We start from the raw sequence: 15,986 nt of genomic DNA, 5'->3' as shown, positions 1-15,986 counted from the left end.
CAAATCTTTTTTACAGGCCCAAATTGTCCACATGACCAACACTTCGGACATCAAACGGTCAAAGGTCTTTAGGAAGGGTTGGAAGCTTTATTTTGCATTGGTAGATGAATAACGAGATCTTGGTTTGGATACAAATGTCCACTGGCTGCAGCCCAGCCTCGTCTCTTAAACCACACCCACTTATGTTCTTATGAACTCACATGCAGTGGTGCCCTGTTGGGGGCAAGAACATAGTGGCTTGCAAGGCTGCCTTTCCCTTCGGCAACGATGCAGTCCTGAAAAAGGAAAGGGACTCTGAGTGCTTGGACACCAATAGCAATGGTAGGAGGACCTGGCACTCACCAAAAGGAGCAGCTCTTATCCCTGCTCTTCTCTCTTGCAAAATGAGGGGCTGGTTGGGCAACACAACTGATGGAGACACATTTGATGATCCTGAAGGGTCAGAAGTGGTAGAGATTTAGGACAGAGATGCAGCATCAGGGTGTGGCATCAGACTTACCTGTCTGGGGTACTTTGTCCTTGCTTCCCCCATTGGGGTACTGAAGTAGAGGTTCTAGTTGGGTATGCTTGAGTGGAATCCTCCTGGGGCCCAGTCCCTGAAAGGAGAATTTTGGGAGGACAAGTGTTATCTTGTATGGCAGGACATTCTGTAACAGGGCCAGAGGTTGTTTGTGCAAAGGGCTCTGTTTGTGTGCCAAGTGCCCTTTCTCCATAGTTCCCGTCTCCAAAATTCCCCCTAGCGTGTTCTAAATGTGAACAACAGGAGGTGAAAGAACTGTAGCCCTGAGCTGCACATCTCATCATCTAAGTTGTGGCAAGGCAGGGAGCGAGGTTTTCTTGGTGTTCCCCCCCCCCCCCGCTGTCTTCCCTGTGGCTTTACTCCTACGGTCGCCAGCCCTGTCATTGGTGTAATGTTTTTGCAGCTTTGGGGGCATGGTTGCCATCTGGGTTAGGATAAGGCATAGGTCAACTTCTGCTTGTCCTGCCTGTGTTCCGCCCTCATTATGCCCATTCTCCTCCCCGTTTTGGCCTCTCTGCTGACAAAGTTGTGCTGGAGTCCGAACTATGTCATTGTAGCAGTTTTCTGGTTTTGCACCAGTGCCTGTAGCACACCCAGTGGTGGGTGGGTGTCTGCAGCGGCAGGGCCCTTCTTGCACCGCTGTATGGTGTATTTTGAGTATGGTATTGGCTTGTACATATCTTTTTTATGGCTCAGTGATAGTATGGATTCAACAGTCGGTGTGCATTTTGGTTGCGCCTTTCACTGGTTTTGTGTGCACCTTCATGTCTTGTTTGGTCTCAGTGGCTAAAGATGAAGAACCATAAATTGGGAATCCTCCATTTGGGGCTGTCCTCTGCCAGGAACCTCATTGGCCTCAGTCTTCCCATCTGCAAGATAGGCATACTGAGGACCAAACTAGATGTGGAAATTCTGTGACTGGCACTCCTGGCATCTTTTTCCAAAGCAGTTCCAGAGCAGTGACAGGGCTGATTTGGATCAGGGTTACAGCATAGTCTCATCCTCTGCTCCCAGCCTATTTCCCAACTTGAATTGCTCCTTTCCCAGCTTCTGTAAGACACAGACTTAATTGCAACTTAAGGAGGTTGGGGGCTAATTTGGATTTTGACTGTGGCATGCAAAGGAAAGGGTGACCTCTTCACTTGCACCATAGCGCTAACCCCAAGTGACTCCCAGGCTGCTGTTTGAGAGAGAGAGAGAAGTCTTAGGAGTTCCCATCATGGCACTCCCGTGGTAGGTTTAGCTTGACCAACTTTTGTTTGTAAGAATGACTGAAAGGGTATATGTGAACACCTTGAGTGTTGGAGTGCATGTAAATATGAATAACCCACTTAAACCTTTTTGGGTTTTTTTGTGTGCTTCCTTATAGGGGTCTGCTATCCTGGCTTGAGAAACTTAAAATCAAGACGCTGCTGCTGATTGTGTTTATTGTTTATGCCTCTGTCCCCATCTTCATCTATCTGTTTCCTTCACTGTTACAAAAGTTTGTGTACCTCAATTTTTGTAAGTATCCCTTTCTGTTGTGTGTGTTGTTTTCTCAGTGGAGGAGCCAGCAAGGATGACCCCACTGGACTATTTGCTTGCACTATTTGCTAATCATCATTAATCAGGACCTACTTGGTACCCGTTGGGCCACTTGTATTTCAAGCTAGTCTGACCTGACCAGGGAGGCAAGGCACGATTGTGAAAAGAGGTCTGGGCCAGTGTTTTGCTGGCCTCTGCCTGAGAGGTTCCCTCCACATATTTTTGCAGGACTGCTCTTTGTATGTACAAAGTGACCACAGGCTTTTCCGTAGCTGAATATCTAGTGGTGCTGTTTAGTGGGCACTGATGGCTAACAGGTGCTTGCTTACATGAGGCTTAAACATGAGGCCTTGCATCTTCCAGTCCTTCATGAAGCTCATTGGATGACCTTGGGCCAGTTGTGATCTTTCTGCCAAATCTGCTCTGCAGGGTTACTGTGAGAAGAAAAGGGGGAGGAGTGAACCATATTGCTCACCTTGAGCAGTTCTGATCCCTACCCTCTTTGAGTCTGTACACCAGACACGATGAAATGTAACAAGCATGGTTACTGCTATGTGAGGAGAGCCCGCAGTGAGTATGTCAGCACTCTGGCCATGTCAGCACTCCCCAGTTAGGTCTGTGTTGTACCATTTAGGTCTGTTTTGTACCATTGTACAAAGTGTTGTACCACTTTGTCCCATTTGTCATTGGGACAAAGAATCCTGGGAACTGGAATTTGGAGGGATGTGGTGTGAGAATGCAGGGTCTCTTGCCGCTCTCACAGAACTCCTGAGAAGAAGAAATGGCTGCTCATGCTGTTTACTTCTGGCCTGTTCAATGAGTAAAGGAAGGGAAGGAATGATGGACCCTTAAGAGGCAGCTAACTTCCAACTGTGAAATTCTCTTGCAGTGGTCTATCCTCTGTGGGTGGATTTCAACAAACCTGAAGTCTTCTTGAGTCACACCGCTAACTTCCACCTCACCACTGAGCCGGGAATCACACTGGGCATCTGGTGAGTCTGCATGTGCTGCCCGCCCGCCAGGCTATGGGCCCTTGTAGCCCACTGTTGTCTACCCTGACTCTTCAGGGCCTTCCCACCCTCTGCTGCCTGGGCTTTTCTACTGCAAAAGACATGCTTGCCAACGGGGCCATCCCCTCTTGTGCCCCTCAGTTGCCCTTGTGTTAATGTGTCCCTTTCTTCAAGAGGCTTTATCCAATTTCGAGCGGGAGCTGAGGATGGCCAAGAGACAAGGCAGTTGGTCTTTCTGCCTGCTGGTGTCTTCAAGGGCATTCTTTCTTTGGCTGCAAACTGTTTTGTTCCCAAAATCTAAGCACTGATGGAAAAACCAAACCTGGCGGAGCAGGCAGGTCACCTCCCTTTACTTCCTCTCATAGGCACACCTTGCCTGACAATAGACGGAAGGAGGCAGAAGGGAAGGATTCCAGCTGGTTTGAAGAGGCCCTGGCTGATGACAATCCAGTGCTCATCTACCTCCATGGCAATGGGGGCACCAGGTGAATTGAGGGGCGAAGGCAGACTGGATGAGCTCTCTGCAGCTGTCCTGCAGGCATTGCCCTGGGCGGGGGGAGAGGGGCTCTTGTGTGTTCACATAACACCAGAACCATGCAAAATTCCCTCTTTTGTGTCCCTTTGTATCTGGTAACCCTAACTAATGGTGCCCAAAAGGTATGAGATAATCTTTCACCATGTTAGAAATCTCAGATTTTTTAAATATCCTAGCAAAGTGGAGGTACAAGGCAATATTTCAAGTGAAAACTACTTTAGCCCTTACATGTGATTCATATCAACTTCCAGTCTATTGTTTTGTTTGTAAGATACCTTAATGTTAGGCATCATAAGTGAAAAAAATTGCTACATAAGGTTAGGGACCTCTCAGCTTTAGCCTGAAGGTGCCAGTGGACTACCTTCTTTATATTGACAGTAAACATTTTTTCAAGTGGGTGCTCCACTTTTTAGCAGGGGAAGAGTAACTGGCCGACCTAACCCCAGCAGTGTCTTTTCTAGTGGCTGTCTGCTGGTGTTCTTTTTGCATCTTTTTAGATTGTGAGCCGTTTTGGGACAGGGTGCCATTTAGTTATTTGATTTTTCTCTGTAAACCGCTTTGTGAACTTTTAGTTGAAAAGTGGTATATAAATACTGTTAATAATAATAATAACCAGGGGACATCCACTAAAATTGAGTGTTGGGAGAGTTAGGACAGACAAAAGAAAATATTTCTTTACTCAGCGTGTGGTCGGTCTGTGGAACTCCTTGCCACAGGATGTGGTGATGGCATCTGGCCTGGGCACCTTTAAAAGGGGATTGGACAAGTTTCTGGAGGAAAAATCCATTACGGGTTACAAGCCATGATGTGTATGCGCAACCTCCTGATTTTAGAAATGGGCTATGTCAGAAGGCCAGGTGCAAGGGAGGGCACCAGGATGAGGTCTCTTGTTATCTGGTGTGCTCCCTGGGGCATTTGTTGGGCCACTGTTACATACAGGAAGCTGGACTAGATGGGCCTGTGGCCTGGTCCAGTGGGGCTGTTCTTATGTTCTTAACTACAATTCCCAGGAAGCCTTGCAGGTCTCTTGTTATCTGGTGTGCTCCCTGGGGCATTTGGTGGGTCGCTGTGAGATACAGGAAGCTGGACTAGACGGCTCATCCAGTGGGGCTGTTCTTATGTGTGGATGGAACACTTGCCACCACTTTTCATATGAACTGCCCTAGCCTGTATGTGTTACTGGGATGTAAGTTCCATTACATTCAGTGGGGCTTGCCCTCAGGTGAGTGTGTATCAGATTAAAGCCTGAGACAATAGCCTTAGTATCCTTGTCATTCACTTTTTAAAGAACATGTCCTGAGTAGAGATCAGTAATGGCTAGTTTTGGTAGCATTTGGACAGCCACTACTACCCCCCCCCCAGTAACATACAATGAGCGGGTGAGGGGGGCGGTTTGCTCCAGGTGCATGCTGGGAGGGGTGTCAGCAAGCCTGTCCCTACAAATTCTGGGTAGACCTGGTCTCCTCTGTGGGGATCTTGAGGCAGAGGGCAGGGCAGTGGGAGCTATGCTTCTGTTCCTGCCTCACCAGGCATTCTTTTGTCTGAGTAGCCTTTGGAGGTGGCCTGAGGTGATGCCTTAAATGTGGGTCTGTCTTCTGGAGCAGGGAGTGGCTGGGCTGCTTCTGCAGTGGCTCCTGTGAGTGCTGCTGGTGGTCTGCCAGTCTGCCTGGGGGTTCTGGCAAGGGTGGCACCTCAGACTCTTCCGATTGTCAGATATTGGCAGGGGCAAAAGCTGCATGTAGCATTTTTCCAAGATGGCGGCACATGTATATGCAGTGGCTTTGCACTCTGGGTTGCTAGTTTCAGATTCCTAGGTATTTACATCACAGAGAACCTCTCATGGACTGTTAACACCAGCATGTTGATAAAAAAGGCACAAAATCGGTTAAATTTTCTTAGGAAGCTTGGGAGGTTAAATCTGTCACAGCAGCTGCTTGTGTCTTCCTATCGTTGCACCATTGAGAGTGTCCTAACCTATGATATCTTGGTGTGGTATGGAAATTGCTCTGCAGGGGACAAAAATGCTCTGCAGAGAATTATTAAGATCACGCAACACATCATCAACCTTCATCTACCAGCTCTGGAGGACATCTGTACATCTCGCTGTCTGCAGAAGTCACATAGTATTCTGAGAGACCCCTACCATCCGGCTCATAAGTTCTTTGAACTGTTGCCTTCCGGTAGACAATGCAGAACTATGAGAGCAGCACCACACGACTCCTGAACAGTTTTTATCCCACAGCCATATTTACGTTGAATAAGGCAATATAGTTGTTACCCTGCTCCTGGGCATTATGGTCTGTTATGCTGTTAGGAAAAATCCATTATGGGGTACAAGCCATGATGTGTATGCGCAACCTCCTGATTTTAGGAATGGGTTAAGTCAGAATGCCAGATGTAGGGGAGAGCACCAGGACGAGGTCTCTTGTTATCTGGTGTGCTCCCTGGGGCATTTGGTGGGCCGCTGTGAGATACAGGAAGCTGGACTAGATGGGCCTATGGCCTGATCCAGTGGGGCTGTTCTTATGTTCTTATGTTCTTATGCTGTTTTTATATTATGATGCATGTTGTATAGAATGTGTGGGTGAGTGTGTAGAGTGTGACTGTTGGAATTGTAGTATATATTTATGCTTGTATCTCAAAGATGCATAAATTTCATTGTGCTGTAGCACAATGACAATTAAGTTTCTAATTAATTGGATTCCAATTGATGATTATCTTCTCCAGAGATGCTTAAATATGTCTTGTTGTCATGGGAGGAGGGCAGTAATTTTCCCCCCAAAGCTGTCATTTAATAGACACAGGGTGGTTCTAGTTGTTTAAAGGACCATTGTTGTGATTCAGTGCAGAGCTCTAATATTTGAACTTTCCTACAGGGCAGCATCTTACAGAGTGGCACTCACAAAGGTAGGTGATGTCTGGGGGGTTCTTAAGAGCATTTTTTTCCTGCCACCTGCTGCCATCTTGGGATGGTGGTGGACAGGATCGAGATCTTGGGGTGCGGTGGCAGTTAAGAAGGCCAATTCTATGCTTGGGATCATTAGGAAAGGTATTGAGAACAAAACAGCTAATATTATAATACTGTTGTACAAATCTATGGTAAGGCCACACCTAGAGTATTGTGTCCAGTTCTGGTTGCCGCATCTCAAAAAAGACATAGTGGAAATGGAAAAGGTGCAAAAGAGAGTGACTAAGATGATTACGGGGCTGGGGCACCTTCCTTATGAGGAAAGGCTACGGCGTTTGGGCCTCTTCAGCCTAGAAAAGAGACGCCTGAGGGGGGACATGATTGAGACATACAAAATTATGCAGGGGATGGACAGAGTGGATAGGGAGATGCTCTTTACACTGTCACATAACACCAGAACCAGGGGACATCCACTAAAATTGAGTGTTGGTAGAGTTAGAACAGACAAAAGAAAATATTTCTTTACTCAGCGTGTGATTGGTCTATGGAACTCCTTGCCACAGGAAGTGGTGATGGCGTCTGGACGCCTTTAAAAGGGGATTGGACAAGTTTCTGGAGGAAAAATCCATTACGGGTTACAAGCCATGATGTGTATGTGCAACCTCCTGATTTTAGAAATGGGCTGTGTCAGATGCAAGGGAGGGCACCAGGATGCAGGTCTCTTGTTATCTGGTGTGCTCCCTGGGGCATTTGGTGGGCTGCTGTGAGATACAGGAAGCTGGACTAGATGGGCCTATGGCCTGATCCAGTGGGGCTGTTCTTATGTTTTTATGTTCTTATCCTAAATGGCAGACATGCGTCTGGGCCCCTGGAAAAGACCCTTCCTCATAGTTGTCCCTGTCACAGGCTCTGAAATCTCAGCCTTGACCAGGCACAATGGATTCTTTAAGCCCAGGAGAGCCATCCTGGATTGGATCAAAGATCCATCAAATTCAACATCTTGTTTCCACTCAGATACCTCTGGGAAGTTTAGAAACAGGGCAGGAGGGCAATACTTTGCTACCAATTTCTGGTACTGAAGGGGTAGACTGCCACTGAACTTAGACGTTCCATTTAGCTAACATTACTATTAGCTGTTGATGAGCTGACATATTACACAGTGGATGCCAGAGATAATGCAGTCCATCCTTGTAGAAGAAATGGGTCTTGGGCCACTCTGGGTCATAAAACTACACCATGCCATCAGCTCTGTGTGTCCATACCCCCCAGCATAAGACAGTGTTCTGGGTTGTTCCCCCCGCCTCCTTTTGCTATGTTTGATTTTTTGAGTGCTTTTAAAATTTTGTGTTGTCATAAGCATTTTCTTTGTTAATCAATACTCGTATCTTTTTAATTACAGCAAGAAATTGTCCTGTTTGTTAAGCTTGTTGTGTTTTGAGACTGTTATGCTGAAATATCAGCAAACTGAATCCAGTTCCAATTTCATCTTGTTGGAATTGTTTGGAGGTCAAGCTAACTGGACTCTTAAGATACAGGGGAAGAATCTACTAAAGCTCCCAAGGTCCAGGAAGGATAACCCCAACAGTCCGTGTGTGCATGGGGGGTCTCCCTCCATGTGATGTGGAACCCCCCGCTTGAGGGGGGACATGATTGAGACATACAAAATTATGCAGGGGATGGACAGAGTGGATAGGGAGATGCTCTTTACACTCTCACATAATACCAGAACCAGGGGACATCCACTAAAATTGAGTGTTGGGCGGGTTAGGACAGACAAAAGAAAATATTTCTTTACTCAGCGCGTGGTCGGTCTGTGGAACTCCTTGCCACAGGATGTGGTGCTGGCGTCTAGCCTAGACGCCTTTAAAAGGGGATTGGACGAGTTTCTGGAGGAAAAATCCATTATGGGGTACAAGCCATGATGCGCAACCTCCTGATTTTAGGAATGGGTTAAGTCAGAATGCCAGATGTAGGGGAGAGCACCAGGATGAGGTCTCTTGTTATCTGGTGTGCTCCCTGGGGCATTTGGTGGGCCGCTGTGAGATACAGGAAGCTGGACTAGATGGGCCTATGGCCTGATCCAGTGGGGCTGTTCTTATGTTCTTATGTAACCCTGCAATCCACAGGGCTCCAGGTCATGTGGCAGGACCTCTCGTCTGGGGTGTTTGGCTAGTAGTACATGTTGCCCGCTTCACCTGTGCTGCTCACAGTGGGCAATAATGACTCATGCAAGGAAAGCGCCTACAGGTAGACCACAGCTGCGATACAAGGACATCTGCAAGAGGGATCTGAAGGCCTTAGGAGTGGACCTCAACAAGAGGAAAACCCTGGCCTCTGAGCGGCCCGCTTGGAGGCAGGCTGTGCAGCATGGCCTCTCCCAGTTTGAAGAGACACTTGGCCAACAGTCTGAGGCTAAGAGGCAAAGAAGGAAGGCCCATAGCCAGGGAGACAGACCAGGGACAGTCTGCACTTGCTCCCGGTGTGGAAGGGATTGTCACTCCCGGATTGGCCTTTTCAGCCACACTAGAAGCTGTTCCAGAACCACCATTCAGAGCGCGATACCAGAGTCTCTCGAGACTGAAGGTTGCCAACAACAAATTGTGTGTAGCTTAAAATGCATTCTGTGCTTAAAATGTGTGTAATTCAAGCAAATTTCTTAAACAGGTGATGAGCAATGGAGGCTTTCATGTGCTGGCTGTGGACTATAGAGGTAAACATCAGCATAAAAATAATCTTTCTAAGGGCGCAATCCTAACCCCTTGCTTTCCAGCACTGACTTAAGGGCAATGCAGCTCTGAGGTAAGGGAACACACATTCCCTTACTTTGAGGAGGCCTCCGTGAGTGACACCCAACTGCAGGATGCAGCACACGTCCCATTGGCACCGCTATGCCAGTGCTGGAAAGTACTGACATAAGGAGTTAGGATTGCACCCTAAATATTGCCCTCCCCCCTGGTGGCTGGTGCATTTTCCATAAATTCTTGATCTGTTACCTCCCAGGCTATGCAGACTCCACTGGCTACCCCAGTGAGGATGGCTTCACGACGGACATTCTGTTTCTGTATGACTGGGTGAAAGCACGCAGCGGGAACAGCAGCGTCATCCTCTGGGGACACTCTCTTGGCACCGGGTATGTCGGCCACAGTGAAACACAACCCCATTCCCTTTCTGGTGGTGTCTTAAAAGGTGGAGGATGTGATGTTGGTGATTTTCGAAACTCACCCTTAACCTGCATGGTGAATCCCTGTGATCCTCCCCAAGCCCTCCTGCTTCTTTCAGTGGTAAATCCATGCGTCAGCGCAGTCGTTTCAGATTGCAGCTGACAGTTGTCACAGGACTGAACACTGCTCCTCCCTGCAAAACAAACAAACTCACATGTGAGAATGAGGCTAGTTTCTCATGATGCTCCCCTCCCTTTTTTTGCACCTGGGTGCTTCTAACTTATCTGTTCCCCATCTCCTTTCAGAATTGCCACCAACACAGCCAAGGAGCTAAAAGAAAAAGGTAACTATTGATATGTGTGGGGAGGGCCAGGATCAGATCCCGGGGTGGGGGAGGGTTCCGGGGCAGAGCTGGCTGACGGGCACAGGCTGAACCTGCTCTGAAAATTTCCCTCTTGACACGAACTTACGTATTTCGCCTTGATGAGGCTGGGTGAAAAAGTGAGATGTGAACCTGAAACATTTTGTAGTACTAAAAAGTGTTTCTGAGCATGTGCCATGTACCCTCCTCTCTTAAAGGAATATGCTGAGCCCATTCTCTTGTAGCATCTTTCTTTGTTTCTCGTTAGCATAGGAATAGAGAAACCATGTTGGAAAGGTTGGGGTCATGCAGGACGGGACCTCCTGCGGCCCAGCTCTGCCCAAATCCACCCTTTTCTACCTCAGCATGTAGTTAATCTGTGAAATTCTTTGCCACAGGATGTGGTGATTGCATTGGGCCTACAAAGGGGATTGAACAAATTTCTGGAGGAAAAATCCATCATGGGGTACAAGCCATGATGTGTATGCGCAACCTCCTGATTTTAGAAATGGGCTATGTCAGAATGCCAGATGCAAGGGAGGGCACCAGGATGCAGGTCTCTTGTTATCTGGTGTGCTCCCTGGGGCATCTGGTGGGATACAGGAAGCTGGACTAGATGGGCCTATGGCCTGATCCGGTGGGGCTGTTCTTATGTTCTTAACTATAATTCCCAGGAAGCCTTGCAGGTCTTCTTGTTGTCTGGTGTGCTCCCTGGGGCATTTGGTGGGCTGCTGTGAGATACAGGAAGCTGGACTAGATGGGCCTATGGCCCGGTCCAGTGGGGCTGTTCTTATGTTCTTAAACTACAATTCCCAGGAAGCCTTGCAGGTCTCTTGTTATCTGGTGTGCTCCCTGGGGCATTTGGTGGGCCGCTGTGAGATACAGGAAGCTGGACTAGATGGGCCTATGGCCTGATCCAGTGGGGCTGTTCTTATGTTCTTAACTACAATTCCCAGGAAGGCTTGCAGGTCTTCTTGTTGTCTGGTGTGCTCCCTGGGGCATTTGGTGGGCTGCTGTGAGATACAGGAAGCTGGACTAGATGGGCCTATGGCCTGATCCAGTGGGGCTGTTCTTATGTTCTTAAACTACAATTCCCAGGAGGCCTTGCAGGTCTCTTGTTATCTGGTGTGCTCCCTGGGGCATTTGGTGGGCCGCTGTGAGATACAGGAAGCTGGACTAGATGGGCCTATGGCCTGATCCAGTGGGGCTGTTCTTATGTTCTTAACTACAATTCCCAGGAGGCCTTGCAGGTCTCTTGTTATCTGGTGTGCTTCCTGGGGCATTTGGTGGGCTGCTGTGAGATACAGGAAGCTGGACTAGATGGGCCTATGGCCTGATCCAGTGGGGCTGTTCTTATGTTCTTAAACTACAATTCCCAGGAGGCCTTGCAGGTCTCTTGTTATCTGGTGTGCTCCCTGGGGCATTTGGTGGGCCGCTGTGAGATACAGGAAGCTGGACTAGATGGGCCTATGGCCTGATCCAGTGGGGCTGTTCTTATGTTCTTAACTACAATTCCCAGAATGCCTTGCAGGTCTCTTGTTATCTGGTGTGCTCCCTGGGGCATCTGGTGAGCCATTGAGAGATACAGGAAGCTGGACTAGATGGGCCTTTGGCCTGATCCAGTGGGGCTGCTGTTATGTTCTTACCTGAGAGATGGCTATTCCCATAATCTTGCTATTGCTGCATCATGGAAACGTGTCAAGAAGCCACCCTGGGAGGGCTGGTTCCCATCCCAGACAAAGTGTGACTCGACTTCCTCCTGTTCTGACAGGTTTTGAGTCTTAATTGCTGCTTGTTTGTTTGTTTTATGCCTGTTGAGCCACCTGCATCTCAAGAGAAAGGTGGGAGGCCAGATTTCAAAAGGGCTCAGCTCCTCCTGCTGCAAGATGGCCGTCAACCTGGCTGGTCTGCCCATCCATGTCGCGCGCGGCAAATCTTGCTTGCCAGAGCCCTTTGGGTGTGTTTTGGGCAAAACTGCCTGTTCCCAAGGACAGAGGGTTGTTGCCAAAAATGACAGCCCGAAGTGGGTCCTCCCCTCCCCCTGACCATCAGAAGCGTTTCTCCTTATTCTGTGGCAGAGTCTCTGCCCGCTCCCACGCCGCTCCATGGTACTCTGAGGTGGAAAAGTAGCCAGTGAGAGGAAAGGCAAATCTCCTCCCTTCTCTGCTAGCTCCTCACAGCCTCCCTGGATGGTTTTGGCATTAGTCTTCTGGCCTGCTTTACACGTGTGCAGTTTTCTCTTGTATTTAGAGAGATGGAAGGAGATGCGCTGCAGAGTGGGAAGCAAGGCACAAATGCCCACAAACCCTGGATGCTCTGGAAACGAGGAGGGCAGAGTGGGTGGAATCCAAACATCCTCACCTGGCCGGAAAAATCAATTCTGATTGCAATCTGTTGCCTGACTGTTTTGACAACTTAATCACCTCTTCTTCCTCTCTATGGCAAGCTGAGGATTTGCTGTATCTCAGGGACCATGGGTGTATCTAGACCAGAGTGTCTGGTTGCACTAGTTCTTGCATTTGATTCTGAGGAAGAGCAGCCTCGGAGTTTAAGCTGCATTTCTCTTTCCTGGGATCAGTCCTTATGCTTTATTTCTTATTCTGTTTCTCACAATTTTATACCACCCTTCCTCTAAGGAGCTCAGGGTGGTGTACATAGTTCCTCCCCTCCTTTTATCCTCACAACAACTCTGTGTGGTAGATTAGGCTGAGAGATAGCCACAGGCCCAAGCTTACCCAGGAAGCTTTGTGGCTACCAGTGTGTTTGTGTTTTTAACTCTTTGTGTTTCTCTACAAGGAATAGTTGTGGATACAATCATTCTGGAAGCTCCTTTTACCAACATCAGAGATGCTGCTGCTCATATCCACATCGCAAAAGTAAGTCTTGGAATAGCTCTTGTGTTGCACAACTCCTGTACAGTTTGTGCAACAACTGTCTGAGCTGCTCTGAAATGGAGTAACATGACCAGACTTGCTTGCTTGAGCTCTGTAGATATCGTGATTTGGGTGCACCAAGTTAGCAAGCAGAGGGCCTGGAGTGGGGTCTGCGCAGCTAGAATAGAAGACCTGTGCTGCTTCCTTCTTGATACTCTGGGGATCAGCAATGACCTCATCCCCAAGCTGTCAGGTGCAGCAACATTTGGTCTCCATGAACTTCTCTCAGCAGTTAGATGATGGTGTTTGTGGCCTTCTTGGAACAGAGAGTTGATGGCCTCAGTATCTTTTCTTGGCCACCAAAATGTCACATTAGTGAACAATTGAATCTGTTTGGCATCAAGAATAGGAGATTTGTGGGCACTGTCTATCTAGCCAATGACGTTGCAGAGAGAGCCACATGACTGTTGTTTCCATGTTCGTGTGATGCTGACCCATTTGCTATGGCAACTGCACAAAGACATGCCCATTTGTGCAACATGGCCATGTTCTCCCAGGCTTTGTTTTGCAATGTCCCTCAATGCTTTTCTTTCTTTGAAACAGATCTACCGCAAGTTCCCTGGCTTTGAATATTTAGTCTTGGACACCATGGCACGAGCAGACATGCACTTCCCCAGTGACAAAAAGTGAGTCTAGAGCAGGGGCATCAAATGCTGGGGGTCCTTACCTGCCTTATCTTATCCTGCCCCAGTTATCTAGCCATTAGCTGCTCTCGGCTGTGAGGATAGGCTTTGCACTTATCTCTTTCCTTTGTTCTCATATCTCCCTCCTGTTTGCCAAAGGAAGTCAGGCAGTGTGTGCAGATTGCTGAAAAAAGTAATGCAGACATGTGTGCTGTGCAGATAGAAGAGTGCTTCTCTGTGATGTGCCTAGTGTATTTGACACTTGGGGTGGACTGCACCCAGTGCTCTTCCCTTGGCCATTCGAAGCCATGGGTAGACCTTCACCAGATAAGGAGAGCCCCGCTGGATCAGGCCAAAAGCCTATCTAGTTCAGCATCCTGTTTCTCAGTGGCCTACCAGATGCCTCAGGAAGCACACAGAGACTTGCATCCTACTGCCCATCCTTGCATCAGAAGATCCTTCCTCCCCCACCCTGTGGTGGACGCTAGGCTACTGGCTATTCAGAGTGAAGGGTAGAATGTGGCCTCCACCTTGATATATCATGGGTGAGACCCAATATTCAAAGACTTCCAGTCACCTCCTTATTGCTGGCACCCGGGGCAGAGCACCCTACCCGTGGCATGCCACTGGCGCTTCTGTTTGCACCATCTCCAGAAGGATATTATCAGAAATGAACAAAGAAGAGAGGTGCGAAAAGGGCTACCAAAAATGATCAGGGGCTCTTATGTGGGGGAAAAGGGGTTGTGAGAAGGTGTGTTGAGAAAGAAGGTGGAGGCTTATGAAATTGGACATGGTTTGGACTGGGGAGCAGAAAGAGAGAACCTCATAAAGTCACAGTATCATGTTGGCATCCTTCAGTCTCGGAAGACCATGGTGTCACGCTCTGAATGGTGGCTCTGGAACAGAGTGTCCTCTCCAGTGCGTGAAGCCTGGGTAAAGTAGGTATGGAGGATAGGCTGTTTCCCATGCAGCAAATCCCCCCTCTCCACGTCGCTGAAATGGTCCAATGGAAAGGCAGAAGCCAATACGGTTGGTTCCAGCGGCGTCGCAGGAGTTGCCAGAACGCGACTGTGTTCAGCCATGAACTGCCTTTTGCTGGCTCCGGATTTTGCCTCGAGGTTGACTCCTGAAGCCTTTTCCACAACTGGATGTAGCCACAAGGCAGTGGAGGTTTGGGATCAGAGTTTTCCTTCTCTCAGATGAGCTGCCTTCCCATGCTGACGAGTCCCATCTACCCGGTGGCTGTTCAGTCGCCTCTTACAACAAGTACAGCCAAACTGAGGGCCTATTCTTATCTATTAGTATTTTTACTAGTACCCCCCAGAAAGACACAACATGGTCTAAAAGTTTAATCAGGATAAGGTCCTTCTCCCAGCTTCAGTTGTTGGCATCAGGGACGTGCAGTGGGTGGAGAGGCAGGTGAGGCAGAGCCTCCCCACTGGAATCCTTCAAAAAGCGCCGCCGGTGTGTGAGGTGTACAAGTACTTCCAACCCACATGCTCTGCTCTGGGGAGTCTTGGAGCTCTGCATGTGGGTTGGGAGTGCTTGTGTGCCTCACAAGGGAGCGGCAGTCTTTGCAGGAATCCGGTGGGGAGGCTCTGCCTCACCTGCCTTCTCCCCACCCACTGCATGTTCCAGCTTGGCATGCCCAGTTCAGCAGAAGTTCCAGGCTGGAATTTCTGGTAACAGACCCTGATTTTAGAGTCTAAAGCTCCAATCCTATACATGCTTTCCAAAGAGTATGTCCTAGGAGTACACATACATAGGCTTGTGCTGTCCATCTGTGTTTTCAGGGCATCCATTACCATTTTGGCAGAGTCCCTAGCATTCAGTAGATGAAGAAAACTGAGTTTTGAATAGTGGAGCCAAATGATCATGAAATATTGTATGTTGTATGTGACAATTCTGTGTAAATGCGCCACCTGACCAGTGTACTTGTGATGCATGGGCAGTTCCTCACATTGCCTAGAGATCAGACTGGTCCTTGCCCATTTGTAGATGGCAGGTACTGCACAGATCATTAACTGCTCCGCATGGTAGGGAAAATATTAGAGGGAACACTGCTCAGCAGAAGTGGCGCTGCTGAAAGGGCAGCCCACTTGAGAATTGGGCTCTCCCATATCTTGAGCATGTGATCAAGATTTGCATATTTTCTCTTCTGCCAGTTGCAGCTAATGAGTTCTTAGGTGAGACTGAAGTGCTTCTCAGCTGCTAAATGACATCATTTTCTGCTTAATGACATCACTTCCAGCCTTCAGTTCATGAAGTAATGAATACTAACTTTGGTCTGCAGTGTGAAACACATTTGCCACCCCTGCTCTCGAGGGTGACGATGATGCCTGGTTCTGCCCCAGGCACAAGTTCACATCATGTTCTATTCTTGCATGGCCAGAACTGGTTGAAGCAGTTTA

At 48.4% G+C, this 15,986-nt stretch overlaps 1 protein-coding gene across 2 annotated transcripts in view; it reads left to right on the top strand.

Annotated features, from left to right (window-relative positions):
• ABHD12B (abhydrolase domain containing 12B) overlaps positions 1-15,986 on the top strand; it is a 34,054-nt gene that overhangs the window by 12,255 nt on the left and 5,813 nt on the right. The window contains exons 2-10 of one of the 2 annotated variants that reach the window (XM_066630089.1): positions 1,890-2,023; positions 2,934-3,036; positions 3,420-3,539; positions 6,466-6,496; positions 9,162-9,207; positions 9,498-9,627; positions 9,964-10,001; positions 12,816-12,895; positions 13,496-13,578. In XM_066630089.1, coding sequence (XP_066486186.1) covers positions 1,890-2,023; positions 2,934-3,036; positions 3,420-3,539; positions 6,466-6,496; positions 9,162-9,207; positions 9,498-9,627; positions 9,964-10,001; positions 12,816-12,895; positions 13,496-13,578 — 765 coding nt within the window. The remainder of the gene's footprint in view (positions 1-1,889; positions 2,024-2,933; positions 3,037-3,419; positions 3,540-6,465; positions 6,497-9,161; positions 9,208-9,497; positions 9,628-9,963; positions 10,002-12,815; positions 12,896-13,495; positions 13,579-15,986) is intronic. The other variant, XM_066630096.1, reaches the window with a different exon arrangement.

Source organism: Tiliqua scincoides, chromosome 1 (genome assembly GCF_035046505.1).
Source record: "Tiliqua scincoides isolate rTilSci1 chromosome 1, rTilSci1.hap2, whole genome shotgun sequence".
NCBI lineage: Eukaryota > Metazoa > Chordata > Lepidosauria > Squamata > Scincidae > Tiliqua > Tiliqua scincoides.
The sequence above is the reverse complement of the archived record's forward strand: the minus strand, read 5'-3'. Positions and strand labels throughout refer to the sequence as shown.